The sequence below is a fragment of the Chironomus tepperi genome, unplaced genomic scaffold (genome assembly GCF_022539635.2).
Source record: "Chironomus tepperi strain 1889 unplaced genomic scaffold, CSIRO-AGI_Ctep_v1 contig_376, whole genome shotgun sequence".
NCBI lineage: Eukaryota > Metazoa > Arthropoda > Insecta > Diptera > Chironomidae > Chironomus > Chironomus tepperi.
The window spans coordinates 4075048-4099939 of record NW_027226498.1 but is presented as its reverse complement, the minus strand read 5'-3'; the positions used below and the strand labels follow the sequence as shown (position 1 = coordinate 4099939).

Genomic DNA, 24892 nt, shown 5'->3' with positions numbered 1-24892 from the left:
AACGTCATCTACAACCGGATAGTACACTCTGCTTTGTTTTGATGAAGACGTTTTATTAGTCTATTAATATTTTATTGATCGAGCTTTTCAAAAACAGTTGTTTTTCTTAAAGCAAAATGAAGAGCAGAAAATCGGTAAAATAATACAAAAATTTATTCATATAAACACCCAATTCCTTTGCTGATACAAGAACGGAAGCTATGTGAAGCCATTTTGTGAAGTCATGTGAAGCCGAAAATTGAGGGGTATCAGGGGGAATAGGGGGTTTTATGTGAAGTTATGTGAAGCCGTGTGAAGCCATGTGAAGCTAAAAGTTGAGGTGTATCAGGGGGAATGGGAGGTGTAACGTGAAGTTGTGTGAAGCCGTGTGAAGCCATGTGAAGCTAAAAGTTGAGGTGTATCAGAGGGAATGGGGGGTGTAACGTGAAGTTGTGTGAAGCCATGTGAAGCCAAAAGTTGAGGGTTACCAGGGGGTATGGGGGGTGTAACATGAAGTTGTGTGAAGCCGTGTGAAGCCAAAAGTTGAGGGGTATCAGGGGGAAGGGGGGTGTAACGTGAAGTTGTGTGAAGCCGTGTGAAGCCATGTGAAGCCAAAAGTTGAGGGGTATCAGGGGGAAGGGGGGTGTAACGTGAAGTTGTGTGAAGCCGTGTGAAGCCGTGTGAAGCCAAAAATTGAGGGGTATCAGGTGGAATGGGGGGTGTAACGTGAAGTTGTGTGAAGCCGTGTGAAGCCATGTGAAGCCAAAAATTGAGGGTTACCAGGGGGTATGGGGGGTGTAACATGAAGCCGTGTGAAGCCGTGTGAAGCCAAAAGTTGAGGAGTATCAGGTGGAATGGGGGGTGTAACGTGAAGTTGTGTGAAGCCGTGTGAAGCCATGTGAAGCCAAAAGTTGAGGGGTATCAGGGGGAAGGGGGGTGTAACGTGAAGTTGTGTGAAGCCGTGTGAAGCCATGTGAAGCTAAAAGTTGAGGTGTATCAGGGGGAATGGGAGGTGTAACGTGAAGTTGTGTGAAGCCGTGTGAAGCCATGTGAAGCTAAAAGTTGAGGTGTATCAGGGGGAATGGGGGGTGTAACGTGAAGTTGTGTGAAGCCATGTGAAGCCAAAAGTTGAGGGTTACCAGGGGGTATGGGGGGTGTAACATGAAGTTGTGTGAAGCCATGTGAAGCCAAAAGTTGAGGGGTATCAGGGGGAAGGGGGGTGTAACGTGAAGTTGTGTGAAGCCGTGTGAAGCCATGTGAAGCCAAAAATTGAGGGGTATCAGGTGGAATGGGGGGTGTAACGTGAAGTTGTGTGAAGCCGTGTGAAGTCATGTGAAGCCAAAAATTGAGGGTTACCAGGGGGTATGGGGGGTGTAACATGAAGTTGTGTGAAGCCGTGTGAAGCCAAAAGTTGAGGGGTATCAGAGGGAATGTGGGTGCATTGTGATGCCACATGAAGCTATGTGAAGCTGAAAATTCTGAATATGGGGCGCCACGGGCGCTCCCGATACTCTAGTTTATTCATATTTGACACGTGAAATTATTGCATTCGACAATATTTAGATTTTTATTTTATACTTTGTGCCGAGGCTTACAGCTTGCTCATCACTGCTGTAGAGAATGATTGATGTCGCATACATACTTTATAGATACATAATCTTAACACAAATCTCACAAAATTATTGGAAAATGGAAGTTTTGTGGAAAAATAGAGCGAAAAACAAGTTTCTTATAATTGCTGTCATGGGAAGTTCAAAATAAAAGTGTGTCGAGAAAATCATTTGAAAGATTAATGAGAAGGTTGCTTCAAAGTCAATGAAAATTTAATAACCAGCTATATCTTACATAAGATACTGTTTTATTAAATTTTTCTCAGCGATACAATTTTTAAGAGTTGGGGTAAATGTTATGCGGGCTTACTTGTATCAAATATTTTCTGTTTTGTTTCTGACATGCCGGAGTGCTTATTGAGAATATTCAACTAGTGTATCGGGTAGAAACCCAATGCGGATATATTCACACCGTCCATAAAAAGTCTCGCGGGTAGGCCAAGCTTCGCTTGGCAAATGTTTGAGGGATCAAGCTCCAGCGGGTAGGCCAAGCTTCGCTTGGCAAATGTTTGAGGGATCAAGCTCCAGCGGGTAGGCCAAGCTTTGCTTGACAAATGTTTGAGGAATCAGGCTCCAGCGGGTAGGCCAAGCTTCGCTTGGCAAATGTTTGAGGAATCAAGCTCCAGCGGGTAGGCCAAGCTTCGCTTGGCAAATGTTTGAGGGATCAAGCTCCAGAGGGTAGGCCAAGCTTCGCTTGGCACATGTTTGATGATTTTCATTCAATGTTAAATGTTTCAAAAATCATAATAATCATTGAAATTGTTTTTGAAATTTTGTATGAAAACGAAGGTTTTTTGCTTTTTTTGAAGCAACGGATGTTCCTGCCATGCCCAAAAACTAATCAGCTCTTCTATAGAGCAACACGGATCGTTTGCAAAAAACTAGAAGTCTCTACGATGTCTCGTTATTGAGATTTCTTGCTGATTAACTTGTTTGTTTGCTTGCTTACAGAAAGCGAATTTTTCGATTTTCTCAGCAATGCCTCCACCAAAGCCAAATCTGTTTTTTGATTATGATGTAAAATTCCAGGCACAAACTTTTTGCGATAGGACATAACTTGCAATTATGCTTAGTTTGGCTGAAAAATCCAAAAAATTGATTTTTCAATCTGAACAAATTCAATACATTCACACGTGAAAACGGTGTGAATATAAAAAAATTTGTTTCGCAAAAACAACAAAATCTCACCTTCTCAAAATTTTCTCCTTTTATTCTCAATAATTTTTGTACATCTTAATCATATCGATGTATTTCCTACTACATTATTTAAATTCCGATGAGAATTATTTGTTATTTATTTAGCATAGGTAAAGTTGTTCCTTATGGAGTAATCAAACTTATAGGAATTAAACATTACAACTATAATGAATTTCAACGATAAGTATTAGTAATAAGAGTCCCGTCAGGCATGGCAGAAATTTTTTTTATACATCTTAAGTTAAACTTTTTTAGATATTATAGAAATAGTTTGATGTCAAGTATTTGAGGAATCAAGCTAAGCGGTTAGACCAAACAAAAGCAATTAAAGGTCTCCATCTATGGCTACGATCTCTGGATTGATGGTATTGTTAAAAAATGTTAAGGCACTGATAGAAAAACTGCAAACGGAATGACAAATGACGAAGAATACTTTAGTAATTTTATAAGCTTATTTACGACATTTTTCCACCATTATAGTAATTATGAGCATTGAGCATGTTTATTTACTGAGTTGATTTCCAATCTGCTTAAACTTCTACCAGGGCTTTATCACACTTCATTAATTTAGCTTCAATAATTTTTCAAATTTTCTGCTTTCATGCCTACAATTTTTCTATATAAGTGGTTGGCAACCTGTGTACTGCGGCACACTAGTTTGAAATGCCATAAACTGCATATCATGTACGATTTCGATCGGAGCTTAGTGCCAAGGTGTGCCGTTACACAAAAAAGGTCACCTGCAACTGCTCTATGCAATGAGTAATTTTATTTGTAATAGAAAAACAAACATGCATATATGAAACAAATCTACATTTGGATAATTTTCATCCTCTTGATTCCCCTCTCTATATACATATGCTTCATGTTTTCTCGACATTACTGTATTTATTTGTTATGCTTTTTGTGAATGCCTCATGGGCTCATCAAAATTTATACACGTTCGTACCGTATAAGTCTCTTTGCACTTATTCTCTCCCTCACTCATTTCGTCTCATCCCCAATGGAATATAAGCTTGCTCAATACTTTTTTTCTGTATTTAACTCCAATACATTTCTCTGTACTATTTATATGAAACAATTCCATAGCCATTTTATTATTTAGTCACGAACATATTTCTTATTTGGCATAGATATAGCAATAGAATGAATATTATGTGCGATGATGATGATTATTCACACATAAAACAAATACTTTGCACGATTAGATAAAAATACTCTGACTTTATTGGAGTTCTTATGGAAAAAGCTATTTGTCTTGCTTTCGTGTAGATTTATATCATGTTCGTAATACAGACTCATGTATCATGCCAGAAGGAAGAAGATTTGATGGAATGGAACTTAAGAAATTATTTAAACTTATGAAAAATGTAAAAGCCTTATAAAGTCTTTTATTCGAAAGACATCATTAATGAACAATTTAGCAGGGTCGGATTGTGGGTGGAGGGGGTGGTTGATGGTTTGAGGATCAAAAACTCTACCATGTTTTAAAAAAAAATTTAATTTTCTAGGGGTTTTTCGGAAAAACCCTCGTAAGTATTGACTTTTCATACAAAAAAATATTTCAAAATCCTCTTTCCAAAACATTTATGACTATGCCTCTGCAAGTCAGGTCTAAAAGAGAGAAAATCATTTGATAAGGTTATACCCCTTGATAGGAATCACAGTAAGTGTATGGGATGATATCACTCTATGTGTTAGCAAAGTGATAAAATATTCATAAATATACAGCAGCCCATTATACACCATTATAGAGGAAAGGAAATATTATATAGAATTTATTAATGCATATGCTGTAAATTGAATGAAATATTTTCACGAATGTTGCATTCAACCTTAAAAATTCCGTTCATTGTTGAGAATGGCACAATGAAAAATGGTATTTTAAAATATTCAAAAAGGTATTTTTCCTTTTCGTGCTTTTTTGGCACTTATTAAGGATTCCCTTTTTGACTTAAAACCATTACCATTGAATATACATAGATCCAATAAAATATTTTTTTGAATACGAGATGGAGAATTGTTTTAAAAACTTTATTAACATAAGAATATTTCTTCTAAATTTTAATAATGCAGAACAATGTTTTCAATGGTTGAAACTCGCATGTTAATTAAGTTTCAGAAACTTATTCGTTTAGCTTTGAAAAAAAACTTTATTGTTTGAGAATTTTTTTATAATTATATTCATGAGATGATTCGCTCTTTAATTCTGGTATCTTATAAACGAATAACTTTCTCATTCAATTTATTGTGGAATAATTATTTTGAAAGTTTTGCAAATTTATTTTAATGTTCTGAATTAATACTGAATCCTGTATTGAATTTGAACTTTTTTGTGTTTTTATTATGTTTATATATTCCTGGAAAACCAGTCCAACAGGAAAAATGAGTCGGCAGACCAAAACAAGCTACGATTATGAAATTTTTGTTTGCATTTTGTATCCAAAATTTAAGGATACATACATTGTACGTCAGTACTTAAATCACAATTTATTAATTTTCTCAAATGCGCTTTGCCATTGGTGAGCAACCAATGTCACCATTCAATTATACTCATTCAATAATCTTATACGGTTTATTTCATAAAAGTTATATCGGCACACGGGTTACCAATTACTGCATAATGTTATTCTTCAATATTTCATGTCGCATTATAGTACATCAAATGAACTTCAATCTGAGCTCTCTAGACAAGAAGTTTTTGCATAAACTGAACGACCGAACAAAATGATAAATTGAAAAAAAAAACTTAAATTGGCATAACTTAAAATGTTATTAATTAAATAATTTCTCCATCACAATTTGAATCATTTATAATAAGTAATTTTATTTCCAGACAACATTTTCAATCCAATCAAGATATGAAAATACTCTGACATAAACACCAGGAACGCCAGCAGCACAAAATTTCCCAAACGATGTAATTCCAACGATTTCATAATATTTTTTGAATGTTTTTGTATTCTTTGTGATTTGCAGTGGTCCACCTTTAGTAAATTGTTTAGAAAAATAAATTTAAGTTTATTTAAATACCTACCAGAATCCCCTTGACTGAAAAATTTAAAATTTAATATATTTAAATCTACAAACATTACATTTTCTCCTTACCATGTATCTAGACTTCCATTTGGATCCCATGCACAAATTTGTGAACTAGTTATTCCCTGTGGTAATTCTAAAATATCATCCTCATATGCTAGATTGCATTGATCATTATTAACAATAGTGAGAAAACCTTTTATTAATGTATTCGATTGCTGCCCACTAAAACTTGTCTGTCCATATCCCATTGCTAGAGTTTCTTGAGGATCATTACTTAGTTGATACAAGCATGCTGGTGATACATCTTTACTTATTCTAAATAATGAAATGAATTAGTTTAATTAAACTATCTTCTTTAGGTTTGAATCCACAGATTGAAACTTACTGAGCAGAGCTGTTAAGTTCAAACAATCCAAGGTCATGATATTTGAGATTATTTTTGTATTTTGGATGAACAATAATATTTTTGATTGTAAATTCTTGAGGCGATATTCCATGATCTGTAGCTAGCAAATCTTGATCACCAACTCTGATAATGTCAGGTCTTCTTCGTCCAAATAATGCACAATGTGCTGCACTCAAAACAAACTTTTCACTAATCAGAGAACCTCCACACATCCAATCTGTTTGATTATTTGATCGTTTCAGTCCTATTGCTGACATGTGAGGAAACTCATTTAAATTTGCTTTTGTACCACCTACAAAGAATTCTATCTTAGGTGGTTTTGGCTTTCCTGTCAAACTTGATTGGATAAGCTGTGCTGCTGGATTAACTCGCGCGATTGTTCTTTGTTCATTGAATTCTTCACATTCTATAAACCAAAACTTGTATTTTTGTAAATAAAACACCATAAAACGTATAACTTACTAATATCACTTATTCTTCTAAGTTTAGAGTTGCCATTATTTTCACCACTTTGTTGTTGTTTTGGACAACAAACTATAGGAATTCTTCCATTAAAAGAGCAAATTCCCAATTTATTTCGTTCAGTTTTAAATGCTTCACATTTCGATGCTTCCAGACAAATTGCATCTCCACTTACATGTGAAGGACAAATAGTATTTTCTGATAAACCAAAAAGAGCTGTTGTAAAATTTAAGAAAGAAATAAAAGTAATTATGATGATGAATCTTTTCATCTTTACTTGATTGTTGCTTTTTAAAGACTGACTTTGATGTTAAAATTTATTAAAAACGAGAGAGACTTAAAGATTCTTTAACAAATGGTGTTGATTCAGAATACGATTTTGGTAAACATCTTCGCAATATTAAAAGTCGTTCCAATATGAACAAATCGTCACACAATTTCTTAAAAAGATGAAAATAAGAAGAAACTGAGGTAAACAAGCAGTTAAATGATATGTAAAAATGTTAAATTTGTGAATTTGTAAACAAAACAACAATAAACAAATTAAAAGTACTCAATAGATTGCTTGTATACTAGATATAGAAGATTTTTTTTGAGGCAATAATATCAGAAGCTTAATGAACGAACCGAAATTCCGTAACACTAAAAATACTATAATTCAGGGTTTTAAGCTTGAAAAAAATTTCAACTTTACTACTAAAACAAGAACTAGCGTATCAAATCAATGTGATGTACGATTCAAAAGCATTTGTGAAACACGATCAAATACGTGAAATTACAGGATGATATAAATCAAGTCAAGAGACTTATATTTATATCTGTATGTTATCCGAAACCTGTCATTTGATTTGAAACGAATTCTTCAATACATAAGCGTGTATATGAATGTTCTTAATGACATCAGAGTTGATGGTGATTGGGGAAGTAATATGATATGTTTAATGAGTTGAAGTGGTTTGGTGGCGGAATGTTTAGTACTTCGGTACTTAGATATATTGTCCTTCGATTATGAGCTCGAGACTCGACAGGAGTAAATTATAATAAAAAAATTAAAGAATCAACTCTGAAAAAGAAAATCCTAACGAACCACATAATTCCATAAAGTATACATTCGACAAGTCGATAAAGGTTTATTCATTTGACAAAAAAAATCATTATCCAACATATTTTCATTTGTAAGGCATCAAAAAGGTACTTATATTGAAAGAATGATTCATTCATATTAGTTTTACAAACTGAAATGTGACACATTCAATTCGATCTGAATGTACTTTAATATCACACGTGTGTATTTTTCATTTTTTCCACTGTTATTTTTGGCTAGATTAATGTCAAAAACCATTATCGTCATATTTTAATGGATAAATGTACATAAACTTTTCAATTCTCTTGTGTTCATGTAAGTGCGTCATGTACATAAAGAAATCATTTAAAGGAAAATGAGCAGAATAATTTTTCTGGGTATTTAATTACATACAAAAAGATTGAGAGGAAAATGTTTATTTTAATTAATTTTTTTCTTTCCTCCATCTCATTCACCGCTCAACATAATGAGTGCCACAAACTCTTCATGTTCTTCCGTTTCATATAAATATTTTTGTATAATTTTCATCCAGTTAAGGAATTAAATTCAATTTTAAAGTTCACTAGAAATTTTTTTATACATCATTATTACCTCTACCATAGCATAATATAACAGACAATAAGATTACTCACCTAAATGAGTGTACACATGAGTATACTCAACTTACTTAATTGATACTAATGAGCATATGATGGACCGTCTGCTCTGGTATCTTTCTATTATTTAATAAACCTTCGTATCACAATCAAAAAAATATAACTTATCATATTTTGTATTATTTTCATTACAGATTTTATATAATAATCATCAGTGTCTTTCTAAAAATTACATGAGCCATAATGTCTCTTCAACACGAACAAACATCAACTGAACAAGTGTCAAATAGTGGATTAGGCTCAAGTGAGGAGACATCCAAGCTCCTTGTTGAAGCTCAGGGGACTAATCACAACAATAATACTGTCAAAATACCAATATTACAGAAAGCACATTCGTATAGTTCATCAAATGGACCAACTGTAACGACAACAACGCCTCCTTTATTAACGCAGCAATCATTAACATCAAGTTCATCAAGTAGTAAGCCTGTATTAATTCGTCAAGATAGAGCAACTTCATCGTATTTAGCAAGTCCACAATTGTCGACATTAGGAACATCTGAAGAGACATCAGATGATGATAACGTTAAAACAATTGCATATCAGTTGATGCCAAGTGGACCCACCAATAGATGTCGAACCTGTCATACACATGAAAGACGTTCGTCCGTTTCACCAGCATCTGTACTTCAAATGGCACGATCTGCATCGAAGGAGAGTTTAGGAAGGTTAAGTCCGAGTTCAGCTCTTCAATATCAAGGATCAACAATTCCACCAGTTTATATTACTGGTTCACCAACTAAAAATACGTCTCGTGTTATACGACAAAGTTCACAACCAGAGGCAAGCACATTATCATGCTGCAACAATTCATGTAGTCATGCGCAACAACCACAAACGTCCTCTTTACGTCAACTCAGGGATCCAAGTGATCCGATTGCAGGAATTGCTACTGAAACTTTGAGGGTAAAGAATGAAATTAAATATAAACATATTTACAAACTAATAATTATTTATTTACTTTAGTTTAATGGAGCAATGCGTTTTAAACAGGTGAGTAAACTTTGGGAAAAAAGCTCATGACAAACTGCTTTACCGATATTGAATATAATTTCTATCACATGAATTTTGTATCATATTAATGAGTCTGAAAGTTTTGTAACTCGAATAGATATTTCTACGAAAAATATATTGAAGACGGATTTTTAACAAATTATGAAATAACAATTGACGAGGCCAAATTATGAATTAACAAAAACTGTTTCACTACTCGGGTTTCAAAATCTCTTATATATTGTCAAAAGATTAATAAGTTATTTTTTAATGTTAAAATGATTACGGAAATTTATGGAAAATAATTAATTATAAGTCAATTTCAAATATTTATTTCATTATCTCTTTTTCTCATGCTTCATTCATGTTATATCATTCTATTTTTAAATTGCAAAAAATAAATAAACTTTTCTTTTTAAAGTCCGATTAGAAAGTCAGACAGTCTTGAATGAAACTTTGACTTTATCGGTGCTTTCATTTTTAGTTTAAAATAAATTATTGAGAAATGGCAGCTGAAGACCTGTTGAAGACTACACCAAACATCAATGAGCCAATTAAAAATTCGCTAAATTTCAATTCCAATTTTAAAGATAAATCCTGATTTAAGCCGACAAAACCGTCTTCTACCTATAAAACATGAATATTTAATTCTCTTATTTATCACTAGCAATGTTAACATTTTTAAAATGCTTTAAAATATCAACCCAACATGAAAATTATTCATTGTGCCCCTCGTTTTTCTTTTTGTATCCATATTTTCTTCTGTCGAGCTTATTTACAGAAGTGAATAGGATTATATCTCTAAAAACAATTGAAATATGTTTACAATTGCGTCCGTATCCAACATATGTTCACATTACGTTTATTTCAAAATACCCCCATGTTTCTTTTTCATCTGCTTTGCTGTGTTTCGTCATAAATGCACACTAAAAATGATAAAAATAACTTCTTGAAAATGTTACGCGATTATTCACCATGACAGTGAAAATCTATTGATGATGTTTTTCTAGTCAGAGATTTTTTACTTGTGTAAGATGTAAGAACAGCTGTGTTTTCATTTCATACGAAATTTTTGTGACCACATATGTATGTGGAATTTTAAAATATATCACATCTCATCTACAAAATAATAAAATTCCTTTAAAATCAAAATTGTGAAAAACAATTTTCTCACTTCATTTGAATTTGTATAAACAAAATCATCATAAATTTATCATTTTAAAAGAATCGAATTTTCATGTAACAATATTTTAATCGTAAGCAAACATGCCGATGATGAATTATAGCGATGTCTGAAGCAATCTTTGGCAAGAAATCATCACAACGAAACCAGATTGTCACATAAATATTCCTTGTATCGAGTACAACATTAAAAAAATTTATAGTGTATTTTTGAAACTTGTTTTGAATTTTCTCGGTTGAGATTGAAATCCCGAAAACTAGACATCATAGAGAATTCAGGTTATTCGATTGCCAGGCATTTGAAATTGTTTATGAGAAAACTTATTAATATTTAATAATTTATTGCATATTTTCTCGATCTTAAGTCTGGGAAGTGACTTAGATTCTCACAGGATCTTATTTTTTAGATCTAGGACGTGATTTGGACTCCTCTTCTTCTTACACAAAAATTATATATGGCAAATGAGCAAAGAGCTCAAATCCTGAAGCGTTTATTAGTTAGCCAATTACTGATTGCTAGAACAAAAATGCGCTGAAGTTATTGAGTCAAAAAACGAGTAATTTTTTAATTTTTCTAGTTTATAAATAACATATGAAATAAGCTAGCCTATTGTCTGCTGTAATGTCTATTTCATGAGATGAAAAAGCGAAATGTATGTTAAAAAATTAATTAATTATAAAATAGTCAGTTAATTTTGTAGCCAAATTCATTCGATTGAATTCTAAATCTGCTTTAATAAAGGAATGTCTTTCATCAATTATGAATAGGGTGACCATCTAACATCCACAACGTAACGCTTTTGAAAAAAAACGCGAATCTTTTTAGGGTTGAAGGAAAAAAAATCAAAACCCCTTTCGAACCAATTTGATCGAACCAACATGATACGTCCTTGATAGTACAGTAGCGTCCCGGCCAAAATATAGCAGATGGCTGACCTAATTATGATGCGATTTGCGTCATTAATTTTTTTTTTCCTTTTTCCTTTTTTTTATTTTCAATTTAAGCACAAAGGAATTTTTTTACTACGAAAACCATACACATAAGAAACTAATGACAATGATGTCATGAAATTTATGAGCATCAGATAATGTCAGAATAAAAACAAAACAGAACAGACGTAGATGTAGTAAAGAAATAGTTTGAATAGTTTATAAATGTTTCGATGGCTATTAGAAGAGAAAATTTGTTCAAATGAAAATTGAGGACAAAGGAAAATTGTAATTTATAGACATGTTAAGCAGATACTAAAAAGGAAAAATCATAAATTAATCAAGAGTTTCAATTAACTGTCATATACATGGGAATAAATGTGAATTGAAGACCTTGAAATGAAATTTTCTTTTAGCAGACAGAGATTGTAGGAACAAAAGAGAATTAATGTATTATTCAGTCGTTAATGGTGACATTTGTGAGTAAATTTCAGTGTTGTTTTGCTTTAATATTTCTCAACTGACCTGTATCAAACCCCATCAAGAATGATAGGAAAGCATTAAAATACATGGTATTTTTTATAGATATGTACTTTAGAAATTATAGATCGCTAACTTAGGATCTATTAAACACATTGAAACAACTAAACTCCCGATTTTATTGACTGTTTAAGTCATAAGCGAGTTATGAATTTACCCATAAATTAAAAATTATTATCCATCAATCCGTCATTACGATTTCCTCATTTTACTGTCACTGCTGTTTATTTTATTTGAAACAAAATCTAAACATACTTGAGAATCTCGGCTACCTCTTCGAGCATGATAGAAACATTTCTAGCCAACTAAAGTATTAAAATTCAGTTCTCATCCAGTCACATCAATGTGGTCCAATCAATATTCAGATAATATGCAAAGCTTAAACGATCCAGTAATAATGTCCATTTCGGAATGAAAACCGTACAGACAAACCTTCACGTGTAAAAAGAAATCATTTTCCTGATGCCTTTTCATCTTCGATCACATTTCAGCCCACAATAAGTTTTTATATTACTATTATACTAAATTTATTTTATTACTTTACTTTTATATTATTCATTTTTTTACAAATTTTCTCATAAACATTGATCTTTAATTGCCAGTTTTAATAATTACTTGATGTAATTAAAAATATATAGCGGAACTTTTCACTCATTTCTTTCTGATGTGGTTTTAGTAAAACTTACTTTTGAACTCAGGGGTCGTTCACTTATTACGTTACGCAAAAAAACCTAATTTCTAATCTCCCCTTCATGTTACAAAATGTCCAATGCAAAAAAAAATTTGTTGTTTAGGCTGTTACAAAATCCTAGACACCCTTCCCCTCCCCCTAAAAAGTGAATGTAATAAGTGAACGGCCCCTTAGAAATATGTAAGAAGAGGATATATTAGAGAAGATAAGCATCATGGTGAGAAGCTATAAATTTTTGGCGTGACTAGTAAGCAAGAGTTACGCCAGCTTGGGTAAGATCAATAAATCGAATTCTGCTTTTCGAGCATAGTTGTGAATTTTCGATATACTCAACTAATGCCAAATAAATAAGTAAGGCCGCTCAAAGCTAGATCAAAATTTGACGGTAGTATGTGCAATATTGTATTCTTTTAAAAAATTCGAAGCATTGTGAATAATTTATTGCAAAAAATTTGTCTTCATCTTAGCTAAAAATTTAAAAATGTACATAATATAAAAATCACAATAGATGTTTGAAAAACTTGTAACTAGACTACCCATATTAACAATCTGTTTCATTTTCATTGATTTTTTTATTTATTTCCTAAACTTCTCATTCATCCCTAAAGAAGATCACAATTGAGAAAAATTTACAAAAATAATAAAATTTAATTGACAGACTTGCAAAATTGTAACCACAAAGATGTTAGATAATGCAGAATGCAATATATTCGATATTTATTTGAATTTTTTTTTCTGCAAATGAATCATGTCATCCATACTCTTGTCATGTGGCATCTATCCCATCACAAACACATGTATATACATATGAAAATATTATTATTGTTATTTTTATTAATATTACCACCCATGACTGACTAGAAAGCTAAAACGTGAACATGTGTTTTTGATACTAAAATAAATTTCATTGACATTTCAATAGAATAAAAAAATTACTATAATAAAATGTTTGTATAAAACAAATAACATGCTTTTGCTCCTCCTCCCTTCCATTTTTAACTTCAGGGTATTTTATTGTGTCCACAATCACTGGCTCAAACAAGACGTGAAGAGTTACATCGAGCTTTCACCGAAGCAACGAACGATTCATTGATTTTTGCTAAAACGGTATCTAGTCAATTTTTTTGAGATAAATTCTCATTATTTTTCTCTAAAAACCGTTGATTTATAGACATTTTTACAATAGATATAGTGATTTTAGAGTTTGTTATGCCTTTATATATTTCATTACATTATTAAAAGCAATCAATGAAAGCTAATGGCTTCATAATTGAATTGCTTTTTACTTATCCTAATACTTGATGAGTTATATTTCTTAAATCCATTGAAACTGGCTTGATAAATTTTATATTTTTTACCATATTTCTCTATTGAATTTACATTCGAAAATCTTGATTCAATTTATTTGATTTAATAAAGTAGCAAGAAAAGAATTTTAAAATTCCACGTGCTCATGTTCATCTGCTAGTTAAACAAGTTATTGGCTTGGAAAATTAAATTTTATTAAATTGACTTAATTTCCTGATGTGAAAGACTTATTCTAACCGATTTTATGGTTTGTTACATTTTACTTTTACTGTTGAAGAATGAAAACTAGTATAGAAGTGCTAACTCGTGACCAATATAGGCGCATTTTCTTAGTGATGGAACTTTTCACAAGTAAATGGCCAGTGCAGTGGTAAACGGCCAGTCCAGTGGTAAACGGCCAGTGTGAGTCTGGATTTTGTTGGAAATGTCACGAACAGCATGCCATGTGTTTACCGCCAATGTGTGGCGCAACACAGAAAATTTTGCTTATCACTGGACTAGTCCTTAACTATCTACATTCGTAATTTTTCCGTGAATTTTTCTAAGTTTTGGTCCAAATATTATAATCGACAAATATAAGTTTAGAAATATATCTGGAAATTGACCCCCAAAATTTGCTTTTAATCTATTCTATTTCCAAAAATTTAATGTAACCCATTTCATAATTCATTCCTATAATATGCACTTTGTTGGCATGTAATCTTTTATTATGAAAGAGTAAAAAGTTTAAGAAAAGGAAAAGTTAAAAAATCATTTATCAAGTGAATGCTTAAAGCTTTTACTCTTTCACTTCTTGTGTTTGCTTCTCTCCATTATTCATCGTAAAAGTGAAAAAGGAAGAGAAAGAAAGAGATCTTAGATTATTACTGAAACTGCTTTACATTTTGTATTTTTATCATAGTTCACGTTGATATATTAAATAAAAATTTCTTGCATTGTGAGTTTTTCATTTCCATTTTCAAAAGTTGTAAAAAAAGACGAATGAGAGTAGTTTAGAAGTTTTTATGAATATGAGTTTTATCATAAAGTTTACATTAAATAAATGATGTTTAAAGTTCAAATTATATCTTCATCAAATCTATTTTGTAATTTCTATTTAAGAAAAATGAAGTTTTAATACAAATTGGATGAATTATGTTTTAATTCAACTTAGACATTTATTATCATGTTTAAATGAATGATTCTTTGTTATGGTAATTAATCTTCTTCTGAGTTGATGTTTTTAATGTTTATTTCTAGGAAGTTTGCTATAATTCTAATAAAAGTTCTTTGAAATGCATCAAAGTTAATCTCAAATTTTAAATTTTATTGAGAATTTTCTTAAATTATAAATTTAATTTGACGTTCAATTTTAAAAATATATTTTGAAAATTTCAGAATTACGAGGTAAGTTAGAATTTAATCAAACATTAGTTTTGGTTAATTTATCTGAATTTTTTGACAAATTTACAATCTTTTATATACATTATGAATTGTCCAAAAGTTGAAGTTAGCTTTTTTAAAATCCATGACATATAAAATTTAATACATTCATCCAGGGCCAGGCATTATCCAGATATTATCGTGAAAACCCATTTCATAATCTTTTGCTTATAACTACAATTTTATTGACAGCTGAAGCTGGTTCTGTCGTAGGCTAGACTCTTTCAATCACAAATACCAAATGCTACACTATCTCTTTTGATAGATTCTCTCCAAAAGTTCTTTGATACATACTACGTGACTAAACTTAATGATTAATAAGAGGGAGCGTATTGGAAGAACGTAATATTTTCTATGCTCAAAAGCATAGGAACTGAATTTTACATTAGGAATGGTCATAAAAATATTATCTTATTATTTGAACTATTTTTTTTTCTTAGTATAAAAAGTTTATGATAAAGTTTTGTAATTTCTCAATCAAAAAGCTTCAAGTTAAAAATACAGCTTTCAAAAGCGAAAAGGATTAATTTAGTTTTTAATCAAAAAATGTGTTAAACTTGAAGACGGTCATTACTCATGCTTAAATTATTACTTCTGTAACCTAAAGTGTCGTGAAATTTTGATAAATTATTTGAAATGAATGTTCTTTGGAAGAAAAATGAGTTTTTCAATTGTGGATGACAAATGACTTACAGGTGGGAAATTGTTGGAGGTGAACTTGAGGTTTGAGATGAATCAACTTTATTGTCAATTAACTAACACGACATATTTATTTTGGGACCATTCATTTATTACGTTTATGGGAGAAGGGGACAACGTTTGTTATTCTGTAACGCTTTTTGTTACTTTTAAACTTTCCAAATAGATTGCAACTTGCATCTTCATTTAATGATCCAATTACTTTTTTGTGTTTTGCGAAACACATTTGTGTATTTTAAAAGCATCTTTTTAACTGAAGCATTCAACAGTCGAAAAGAAAATCATTTTTCCAGCGCAATGAACACGCAAATACAATGCAAAAGTTTGCATTGAGTAAAAATAGTGGCGGTAGAAAAACAAAACCAAAGTTTCGATGTTTAATGAAAATTCTTTGGTTTTTATGCATCAATCTATTTTTGCATCATAGTCAGTGGCAAACATATACACAGTTTCATATAAGTTTAGTTTAATTAAATAACAGTCATAAGGCAAAAAGAAGACTCTTCACTTACATATTTTTAGTCCATTCATTTAAAAAAATTTCAATATCAAGCTGCTAAAATTTTAAATTCAGGTTTTCATTTAACAAAGTTAGCTGACTGTGAAATTGCTTCATAATAATTTACTTTATAGTTAAAGTGGATTTTGTGTTCAGTTCAGGTAATTTGAATTGACTTGATAAGAGCGAGAACTTTTGAAATTTTTAGAATAATTTCGCAAATTGCACCACAAAAAAAGAACAACTAAACCATGTTACTTCTATTCCCACCGGCTTAAAACATAAAGTAAATATGTACTGGTGTGTATTTAACTATACAAAGCTATGAACTATAGCTAAGATACACCACTCTCAACATATACCATTTTTTCATTACATGAATAATCTATGAATTAAGTTATAATGTCGGCACATGCTGGATAACTCAAACATGTGTATGAAGCAAAGGGAAACATCTGCTGCACTGTTTAATTTTTTAGTATTTTTTGAAATGAGAAAAGAAGAAAACAAAAGTTTTCAATTACTCACCTTATTTATCAAGTTTAAATTTGATATCACAGTTACATACACTACGTATGACTGAAATAATTGAAAAATTGAATAATAATAAAAGAGAAATTAATATATTTTTAACGCTCTTCTATGAAAAAGACGATTAGTTCTTAAGCTTAATAAAAAAATTATCCAAGAAAAATTAATTTAATTACTTAATTTTAATTTTACATTTTCACAGAGAACTGCAAATTAAAAATGTTATATTCGAAGATCTACAATTGATCAAACGTTTTTTAATTAAAAGTACTTTTGTTGACAGCTTAATACTCATATGTCTACTACTGAGTCGAACAATCGCGGCTTAAAATCATCACAATCATCATCGTTTGCTACTTCATACAATTATTTTGCAAACGAAATAAAAAACTTAGTCAAATGAGGGATCGCATTTTTGTCTGTCGGAGAATTTAAGATAAAACGAGCAAAATATGTTTATGTGGGCTAATATTATAATCCTATACTAATAGTTAAAAGTGATAAAAATGTTACAAATCAAGGAAGATAACTCCCAAATGTTCAAAAAAATCTAACTCTTAAATCAACTTTTAGTTTAGTAAAATGCAAAGGACTTCAAAAATCATACCAGGAAAAGCTGAAATTTCCTGAAAGATCCTAAGTAAACATGATTCTTACGACAAATTCGCCAAATGATTTATTTTTGTAATTTTTAAATAATTGTCCAATTACTCAAAGCTAATGTCTAGTTCATTTGAAATAGTACTATGCACCCTTGTAACATCATTAAATATTTTTTTTCAAACGAGTATTAAAATTATATATCACATATCATTCACTTTTCATTCTCTGCTTAATCTTTTTTTGGCAAATTTTCAAAAGACATCACGAAGTGGAAAAAAAATGTTTAACGATAAAAGAAGAGAGTCGAGCGAGAGTCGATGCTAGTTATGGGGCACGTTCAGAAATTTTCTTTGTACATTATACATATGTACCCAATACATGTATGCGAAATATGTTCATATATATTTATTTTCATGCATTTCATTTTCAAATTTTCCCGGCATTATTGGTGGAAAATGAAATGAAAATTTCTACTCAGAGAGAAATTTTCCTGCTCAAGAGATTTTTTCCAAATATTCCAATTACATCTCACAAATACAGTCGAAACTTTTTGTGTATTTATTTGTTTTTTCATACATACCGACATCCTATTGTCATGAGGACTAAAGAGCAAAAACGAAAGAAAAAGCTCAATATCCGCACATTTCAGTCTCTGTTTAGAATTTGATTCGATTATATGTTCTCTATTGCCGTCAATGAAAAAAAAAGTTTTGATATTAACTAAAAAAATTTCTTTCATCTTCACACAAAAAAATTTAATACAAAAAAAGTTGTAGAAATTTGTTAATTTATCCTCCAATTTGAGACCATTTGAGTTTTCTAAACTAGAAAAAATTGACACAAGAAACTATCTCACTATCAAAAAACTATAAATCTATTTCTATTTATTTTTCCTGACTCTCAAACAAAACTAGTTTTACAAAATATATTTATATGAGAAAAAATAGTGCTGTAAAATATTTAATAAAAAATGTTAATAATTCTTTACGTTGTTGATCATCATCGTCGCCTATAAATCTAATTATAACTTACAAAATACATTTTAATCGTTAAGTGTTGTTTTTTTTAAAAAAAAAATAAATATGAATAAATATAAATACAGAGTGTACATGTGAAAAAATAAAGAAAAAGGTTCAAGCGATTAAAAATTAATGTGAGAATATCAGCAGAGTGTGTTGGAGACACACAGATAATAATAGCTCTTCTTATTAAAATGTAGATGAAGGAAAATGAAATGAAATAAAAGTGTAGTAAATTGAACACAAAAATTGAGTGAAACTGGAGCTTTTTGCATGGTGGCTATCAAAAAAAGGTTACTAAATGAGATTTTTATGCGAATATGAAATATTTAATTGCAAAAAATGAAATTTTTGTTATTTGATCTACCTCAGTCTTTGTTTATCCTTTCAAAAATCAGTAATTACACAGCAGGAACTAATGAAAAGTACTTACGACACAGAAATAAATTGAACCTCTTGCTATGTCTAGAGTGTTTTTCTTACTACCATATTAACACCAAATGGAAGTCGTCTAAATTTGGCATCCATATGGCAATAAAAGATTTTTCAGTGAGTCGAGGTGACTCGGTGATGGAATGATTTTGTCGTTCTTTTTTAATCATATGCAGTAGAAACATGGTTTACAGCCTCTCTGTGTTAAAGTTTTGTTAGAAGTAGAAAAATGACCGGAAATGTGAGACCAAATCAATAATTTTTCATTTATTTTCTATTGATTGATACATGATCCAATTTTTCCTCAACATTTTCTAACTGTAATAACCACAATATTTCTTGTATTCAATAATATTTTTTTTAAAAGAATCTGATTTTGTAGCTTAAAATAGGAAGAAAAATTTAGAAATTAAACTTAAATTCGTTCAATTAGAAATGAAAAAATTTAAGTTCAATAGATTGATATGAAATTAAAATTATATCTGTTTCAATGGCACTATCATTTGAACTTCCGTGACACTCGAGTTTCAACTACAGAATTCGATAATAAAAAGTTTGTTTTTCAAGTTTTTTTCTTTTATTATTTTCTTATTTCCTGGTTGTACAAATAGCATAAACCCCATATCTACATACACGCATATAGCTGAAAATATCAATCAGAAGAGATGAGAATGTAGGAAGAAAAGAAAAGAAAAGACGAAAAAAAATTTGTCAAAGCAATCGGCGGAAAGATAAAAGCAAGTGTCCTTCAAAATGCGGTTCTTCGTGATCCTATTTCTTTTTCTGCTGTGCTGTAAATGTTTTGATCCAGGAAAACACTTCGTTTCTTCTGTTGTATAAAATTTATTTCCGGATCGTCTCATCCGACGATTTTCAAAAAGCACAATTTGTATAAAATAATGAAAAATAAAATGAAATAAAATCACTTTATATCCGCTATAAATAATAAATTTCTGTCCACCACGAGATTTTGTCTTTTGCGAAAATTTTTGTACTCTCACAGAAAAAAAATGTTATTCTCAAAGGGGTCTAGCACTTTTTTTTTACTTTAACATTTAAATTGAATTCAAAATAGACGTTAAAAAATGACTTAGAAATTGATTAATAAATTTCAATAAATACGTGGTGTTTTAAAATTTGAATTGTATAACAAATTAAAAGAGAAAATTTTTATATTAAAAAAATTCTTCAATAAAATTCAAAAGCAAAAAAGAATTTAAAAAATTAATGTTGCATCTTTTTTGCTACACTCGCCCATTAAAAAAGTTTGTACATTATAAAAGAAATGACGAATTAAAATCTTCTAACTAAATGCATTTCATAGGCATTTTGCTGTATGTCATCTGGAAGCATTACACGCACGAATCTCGCTCCTCGCAAATTGTCACGTCGTTGAGTTGCGTTGCGTCTTTGATGTTGCAAGTTTTGTCTCATTCTGACAAAGTTGTGTCGCCTAACGATGTTGCTCTGCTGAGTGTTGTTGGTTGCGTTTCTGTAGTTTTGGCGACCTTCATGATGACCCACAATATGATAATTTTGTGGCTGCCTTTGTGTCATGTTAGGAATTAACGGTGCATTGGATACAAAATTTTGTTGATAATTATTTTGAACTGGTGGTTGTGGGACGGAATTTCTTACATAGTTTTCACCTTCAATGTAAATCAATTTAGCATAACAAGTTGAGAATTTTGGTGAGAAGTGCTGTGATCTCAAAAGTTGCATCATTTCCATAGCATCAGTGCCATTAATAAAGGCAATATACGTTTTGGCGCGATTGCAGACGACATATTGTATTTTGTATTTTTGGGAATCAACGATAATCAAAATATCCATAATTGTCTGGTGTATGCCTGTGTTGTATTCAATAACTTTCTCGTAACATTCGCTACTTCTGTCCATTGGAAATAAACGATAAACGGAATTATTGAATGGAGGTGTAACAAATAGATGATTCGTTTTGTTAATTTCTATTGATGAATAATTCGGATCTGAGGTTGATTTGCAGATTCCTAATAATCCAGATTTAAATTGTTCTCCCTTTGAATGGATATGGAGATGGAATCTGCTATTTTGCAAATTTTCGACGAATATTCCGTTGATTTCCTTATAATTGGTTCTGGTGAAATTCAATTGTCGACATACACTCCCTAGGAAATCCTTTACTGTCCGTTTAGAAGGGATGCTAAGGAACTTAATTAGCTTTCTATCCTCATTCATGATCTAAAAGGAACATATTTAATTATTTTGTATTGTCTAAAGTAACATCAATATTTGTAATGTTTATAAACTTTGACATAGTATATTGTATATATTATTTTTTAATATATCAATTATCAGTGCTTTCGTGTATTTGTACTAGAGATATTATTTTCAATTCTTATTCTCAATATATGAGTTTTATTTTACTTCAAACAGTAAATTTAATAATAACTGAACAAAAAATGTCGCTCACGCCAAAATTAATTATTTGACTATGCGACAAGTCATAAATGACTTTATTTAATTCGTGGCCATTCGAATTAAAGAGAAAAATGGGATTAATTTCCCAAAAATAATTGACTGAGCTCAGTTCGTTACCACGGGTAACTCTAAATAAAATTTATTGCCTCAAGCAAGAATTTCTGAATCCATAGTCAGAATACCTAGGTTTTATTGTTTCCAAAATTGAGTATATCAATGGAATTAAGTAAGAAAATTGAAAACTGATAGTATATTAAGTTATTGTACGTATTTTATATATTTATTGTGCCATTTATAATATATATTTTCTTTTTAACTGATGAAGTTAATTTGACAATTAATGCATATATATGTAATTATGAAAAATATATATAATTTTTGAGATTTTAAGTTAATCTAATTTATTTTTAAAGTTAAATCTTAGGATTTAGTGCCTGATTTAAATTAATCGTGTGAGATTTATTTTATTATTAATTTTTTTTTTTTATTAATTAATTACGTCTAAATTAATTTTAGCGATCATTGTGGCTGGTCTGGATATGACCGTATTAGCTTCTTGTTTATAAGTTCGCATGATTTGATTTTTATTAAGTGTCTTAATATCATTAATGACTTTATTCTTGCCCAACTTTACAGATACTTGTCTAACTTGTCCCTGTGAGCCCATGGTAACAGCTGTTATTATGCCTTTCCTCCACGAATTCGCAATAGAAGGATCTGCTGTAATAATAATATCACCGACCTTTAATGGATTCGTTCTATCGATCCATTTTTCACGTTGGAGCATTATTGGAAAGAAGGATTTTAACCATTTTTCCCAAATGATGTTTGCAATGATTTTAACATCCTTCCACTGTTGAGAAAGAGTTTTCGAAGGTTCTGAGTCTATAGGAACAGATTGAGCGTTTTGTCTACCAATAAGGAAATGGTTGGGAGTTAGAAACATATTTTGATCTTCATCGGGTGGTAAAATTTCTATGGGGCGACTATTGATCATGTTCATGATTTCACATAACACTGATTTTAAACCAAAATCATCATAAAATGAGTGAGTATTGTCGAGATGTTTTTGAATCCCTTTCATCGCATTTTTTACTAACCCAACCATTCTCTCTACCGCTCCATTCATGTGAGGAGCCTTTGCTGGTGAAAAATACCATACAATCGGTTGAATTATAATTCCGCGTTTTAACAATTTTTTATTCCATTCGTTGTGATACTTTTGCATAATATTATTACCGCCAACAAAGTTCGTACCGTTATCGGTACAAATACGAATCGGTGCCCCACGAATATTAAAGATATTTTGAAGTGCTCTCAATGTTGCATTGGAGTCTAGATTTTCTACAACTTCTAAATGAAGCGCTCTTGTGGTCAAACATGAATAAACTAACACATATCTTTTATTATTTGTAAATCTGGTAGCCTTAACAGTAATTGGTCCTAATAAGTCAGCCATAGCATACGTAAAGGCATTTTTATGTAATGCTAATCTAGTAAATGGAATATCTCCCATTAATGGAACAATAGGTTTCGCGTGACTTATTCGACATTCAAGACAATTTCTTCTAATAACGTTGTTGACAGTTCGTCTAATTTTATTTATATAAAATCTATGTAATAAATTTGTGACCACTATTTTCTCATTATTATGTACCAATGCATTATGTTCTTTTAGTATGAATAGTTTTGTAAGATGACTTTCGCGATGGAGGATTATAGGATTTATACGATCTAAGCCAAACTTCTCAAGGTTTTCTTTGTTATTACTAATGCGTGTTTGGGACCTGATCACACCATTAGAGTCAAGATATGGAAGAACTTTGTAGATGTGAGATTTTTTGTTTATATCTTTGCCTTTACATAGATCATTATATTCATTTTTGTACGATTCTTTTTGTGCCATTCTTATCAACGCTAATTCAATTTTTTTATAGTTTGAACCAATTTCATCGATGGACTGAAAGCAAACTATTTTCTTGTTTTTTAGTGTCTCTATTATTTTTAAATTTTTATTAACTGCTGCACGAGTTCGCCACTTCATGGATTTTACGTCTTTAATTTCTTTATTGATCTTAATTATTTCTGCTCTATATTTCCATTCCAAACATTTCGCAACACCATTAATCAATCGATTTAAGCATGAAAATTTTGATATAAACGACTCATTCTCAATAATATCGTCTGTTGACGTATTAATTGTACTATAAACTAAATTTGTAATATTATTGGCATCTATCAAAGGCCAATTACTCTCCGGCAATTGAAAAAGTTGAGGATTAAACCATTCGTTAGAGTAGGAAATATCAGGCATGGAACTTATCTTCGTTCCAAAGTCAGCTGGTTGAAGATTAGTAGGAATCCATCTCCATTCTTCGGGTTTTGTGAATTTTTTTATCTTTTCTAATCGGTTATTGACGTAAATCTTTGGATTCTTTGCACCATTAATAATCCATTCTCTTACTGCATTGTTGTCAGTAAAATAAAGTTTTTCATTAAACATAAACGTATGGGAAGCTTCTATTTTATTCATTAAAATAGCTAATTTACAGGCAATATCCACTTCTAAATCGGGAATAGTTCTAGACTGTTTATAAGGGACAGTATAGGATTTAGCACAAATGAATTTGTAATCTAATTGGTCTCTATTTTCATCTAACAGTCGTAAATATATTACAGCGCAAAGCATTTCTATTCCAGCATCACCAAATCCGACTAATTGAATAAATTTGGCATTAGATATTTTATTCGAATACCATCTTGGTATTTTTATATTACTTAATTCTTTTAACCATGTGATACATTTTTTCCAAATTATAAAATATTCATCGCTCATTATTTGGTTCCAATCATAGTTTTCCTTAATCATAAAATGATATAGCAACTTAAATTTCGAGATTAAAAATTCGGTAAATCCAATTGGATCAAAAATAGACATACATAGTTGCAATACTTGTTTTTTGGTGGGTTTATTAGTGCAATTCAAGATACTCTCTGGGATTTTTTCAAGTGTTAACGCAAGACTCAATACATCCGACTTGAAATCTACATTATATCCAAGTAGTTTCTCAATATCATCTTTACCAAATAATTTTTCGTTCTTTAAGTCATCTGGTGACAGATTCTTACGAACAATTTCCAGTACAT

At 30.8% G+C, this 24892-nt stretch overlaps 2 protein-coding genes across 6 annotated transcripts in view; one reads left to right on the top strand and one right to left on the bottom strand.

The window, feature by feature from the left end:
• The window catches only part of LOC139096228 (small conductance calcium-activated potassium channel protein-like), a 111310-nt gene that overhangs the window by 29027 nt on the left and 57391 nt on the right, over positions 1 to 24892 (top strand). For all 4 annotated transcript variants that reach the window (XM_070647927.1, XM_070647924.1, XM_070647925.1 and 1 more), the window contains 2 exons: positions 8571 to 9342; positions 9403 to 9429. In XM_070647927.1, coding sequence (XP_070504028.1) covers positions 8620 to 9342; positions 9403 to 9429 — 750 coding nt within the window. In that variant the 5' untranslated portion in view covers positions 8571 to 8619. The remainder of the gene's footprint in view (positions 1 to 8570; positions 9343 to 9402; positions 9430 to 24892) is intronic.
• LOC139095991 (serine protease snake-like) lies at positions 5588 to 7000 on the bottom strand. Of its 2 annotated transcripts, XM_070647573.1 has the most exons (5): positions 6697 to 6999; positions 6214 to 6640; positions 5895 to 6143; positions 5824 to 5837; positions 5588 to 5773 (listed from the first exon to the last, which is right to left on the bottom strand). In XM_070647573.1, the coding sequence occupies exons 1-5, from the start codon at positions 6965 to 6967 to the stop codon at positions 5613 to 5615; spliced, it is 1122 nt and encodes a 373-aa protein (XP_070503674.1). In that variant the 5' UTR covers positions 6968 to 6999; the 3' UTR covers positions 5588 to 5612. The 2 variants fall into 2 exon arrangements, with proteins under 2 accessions (XP_070503674.1, XP_070503673.1); XM_070647572.1 differs by having other exon boundaries at positions 5588 to 5837; positions 6697 to 7000.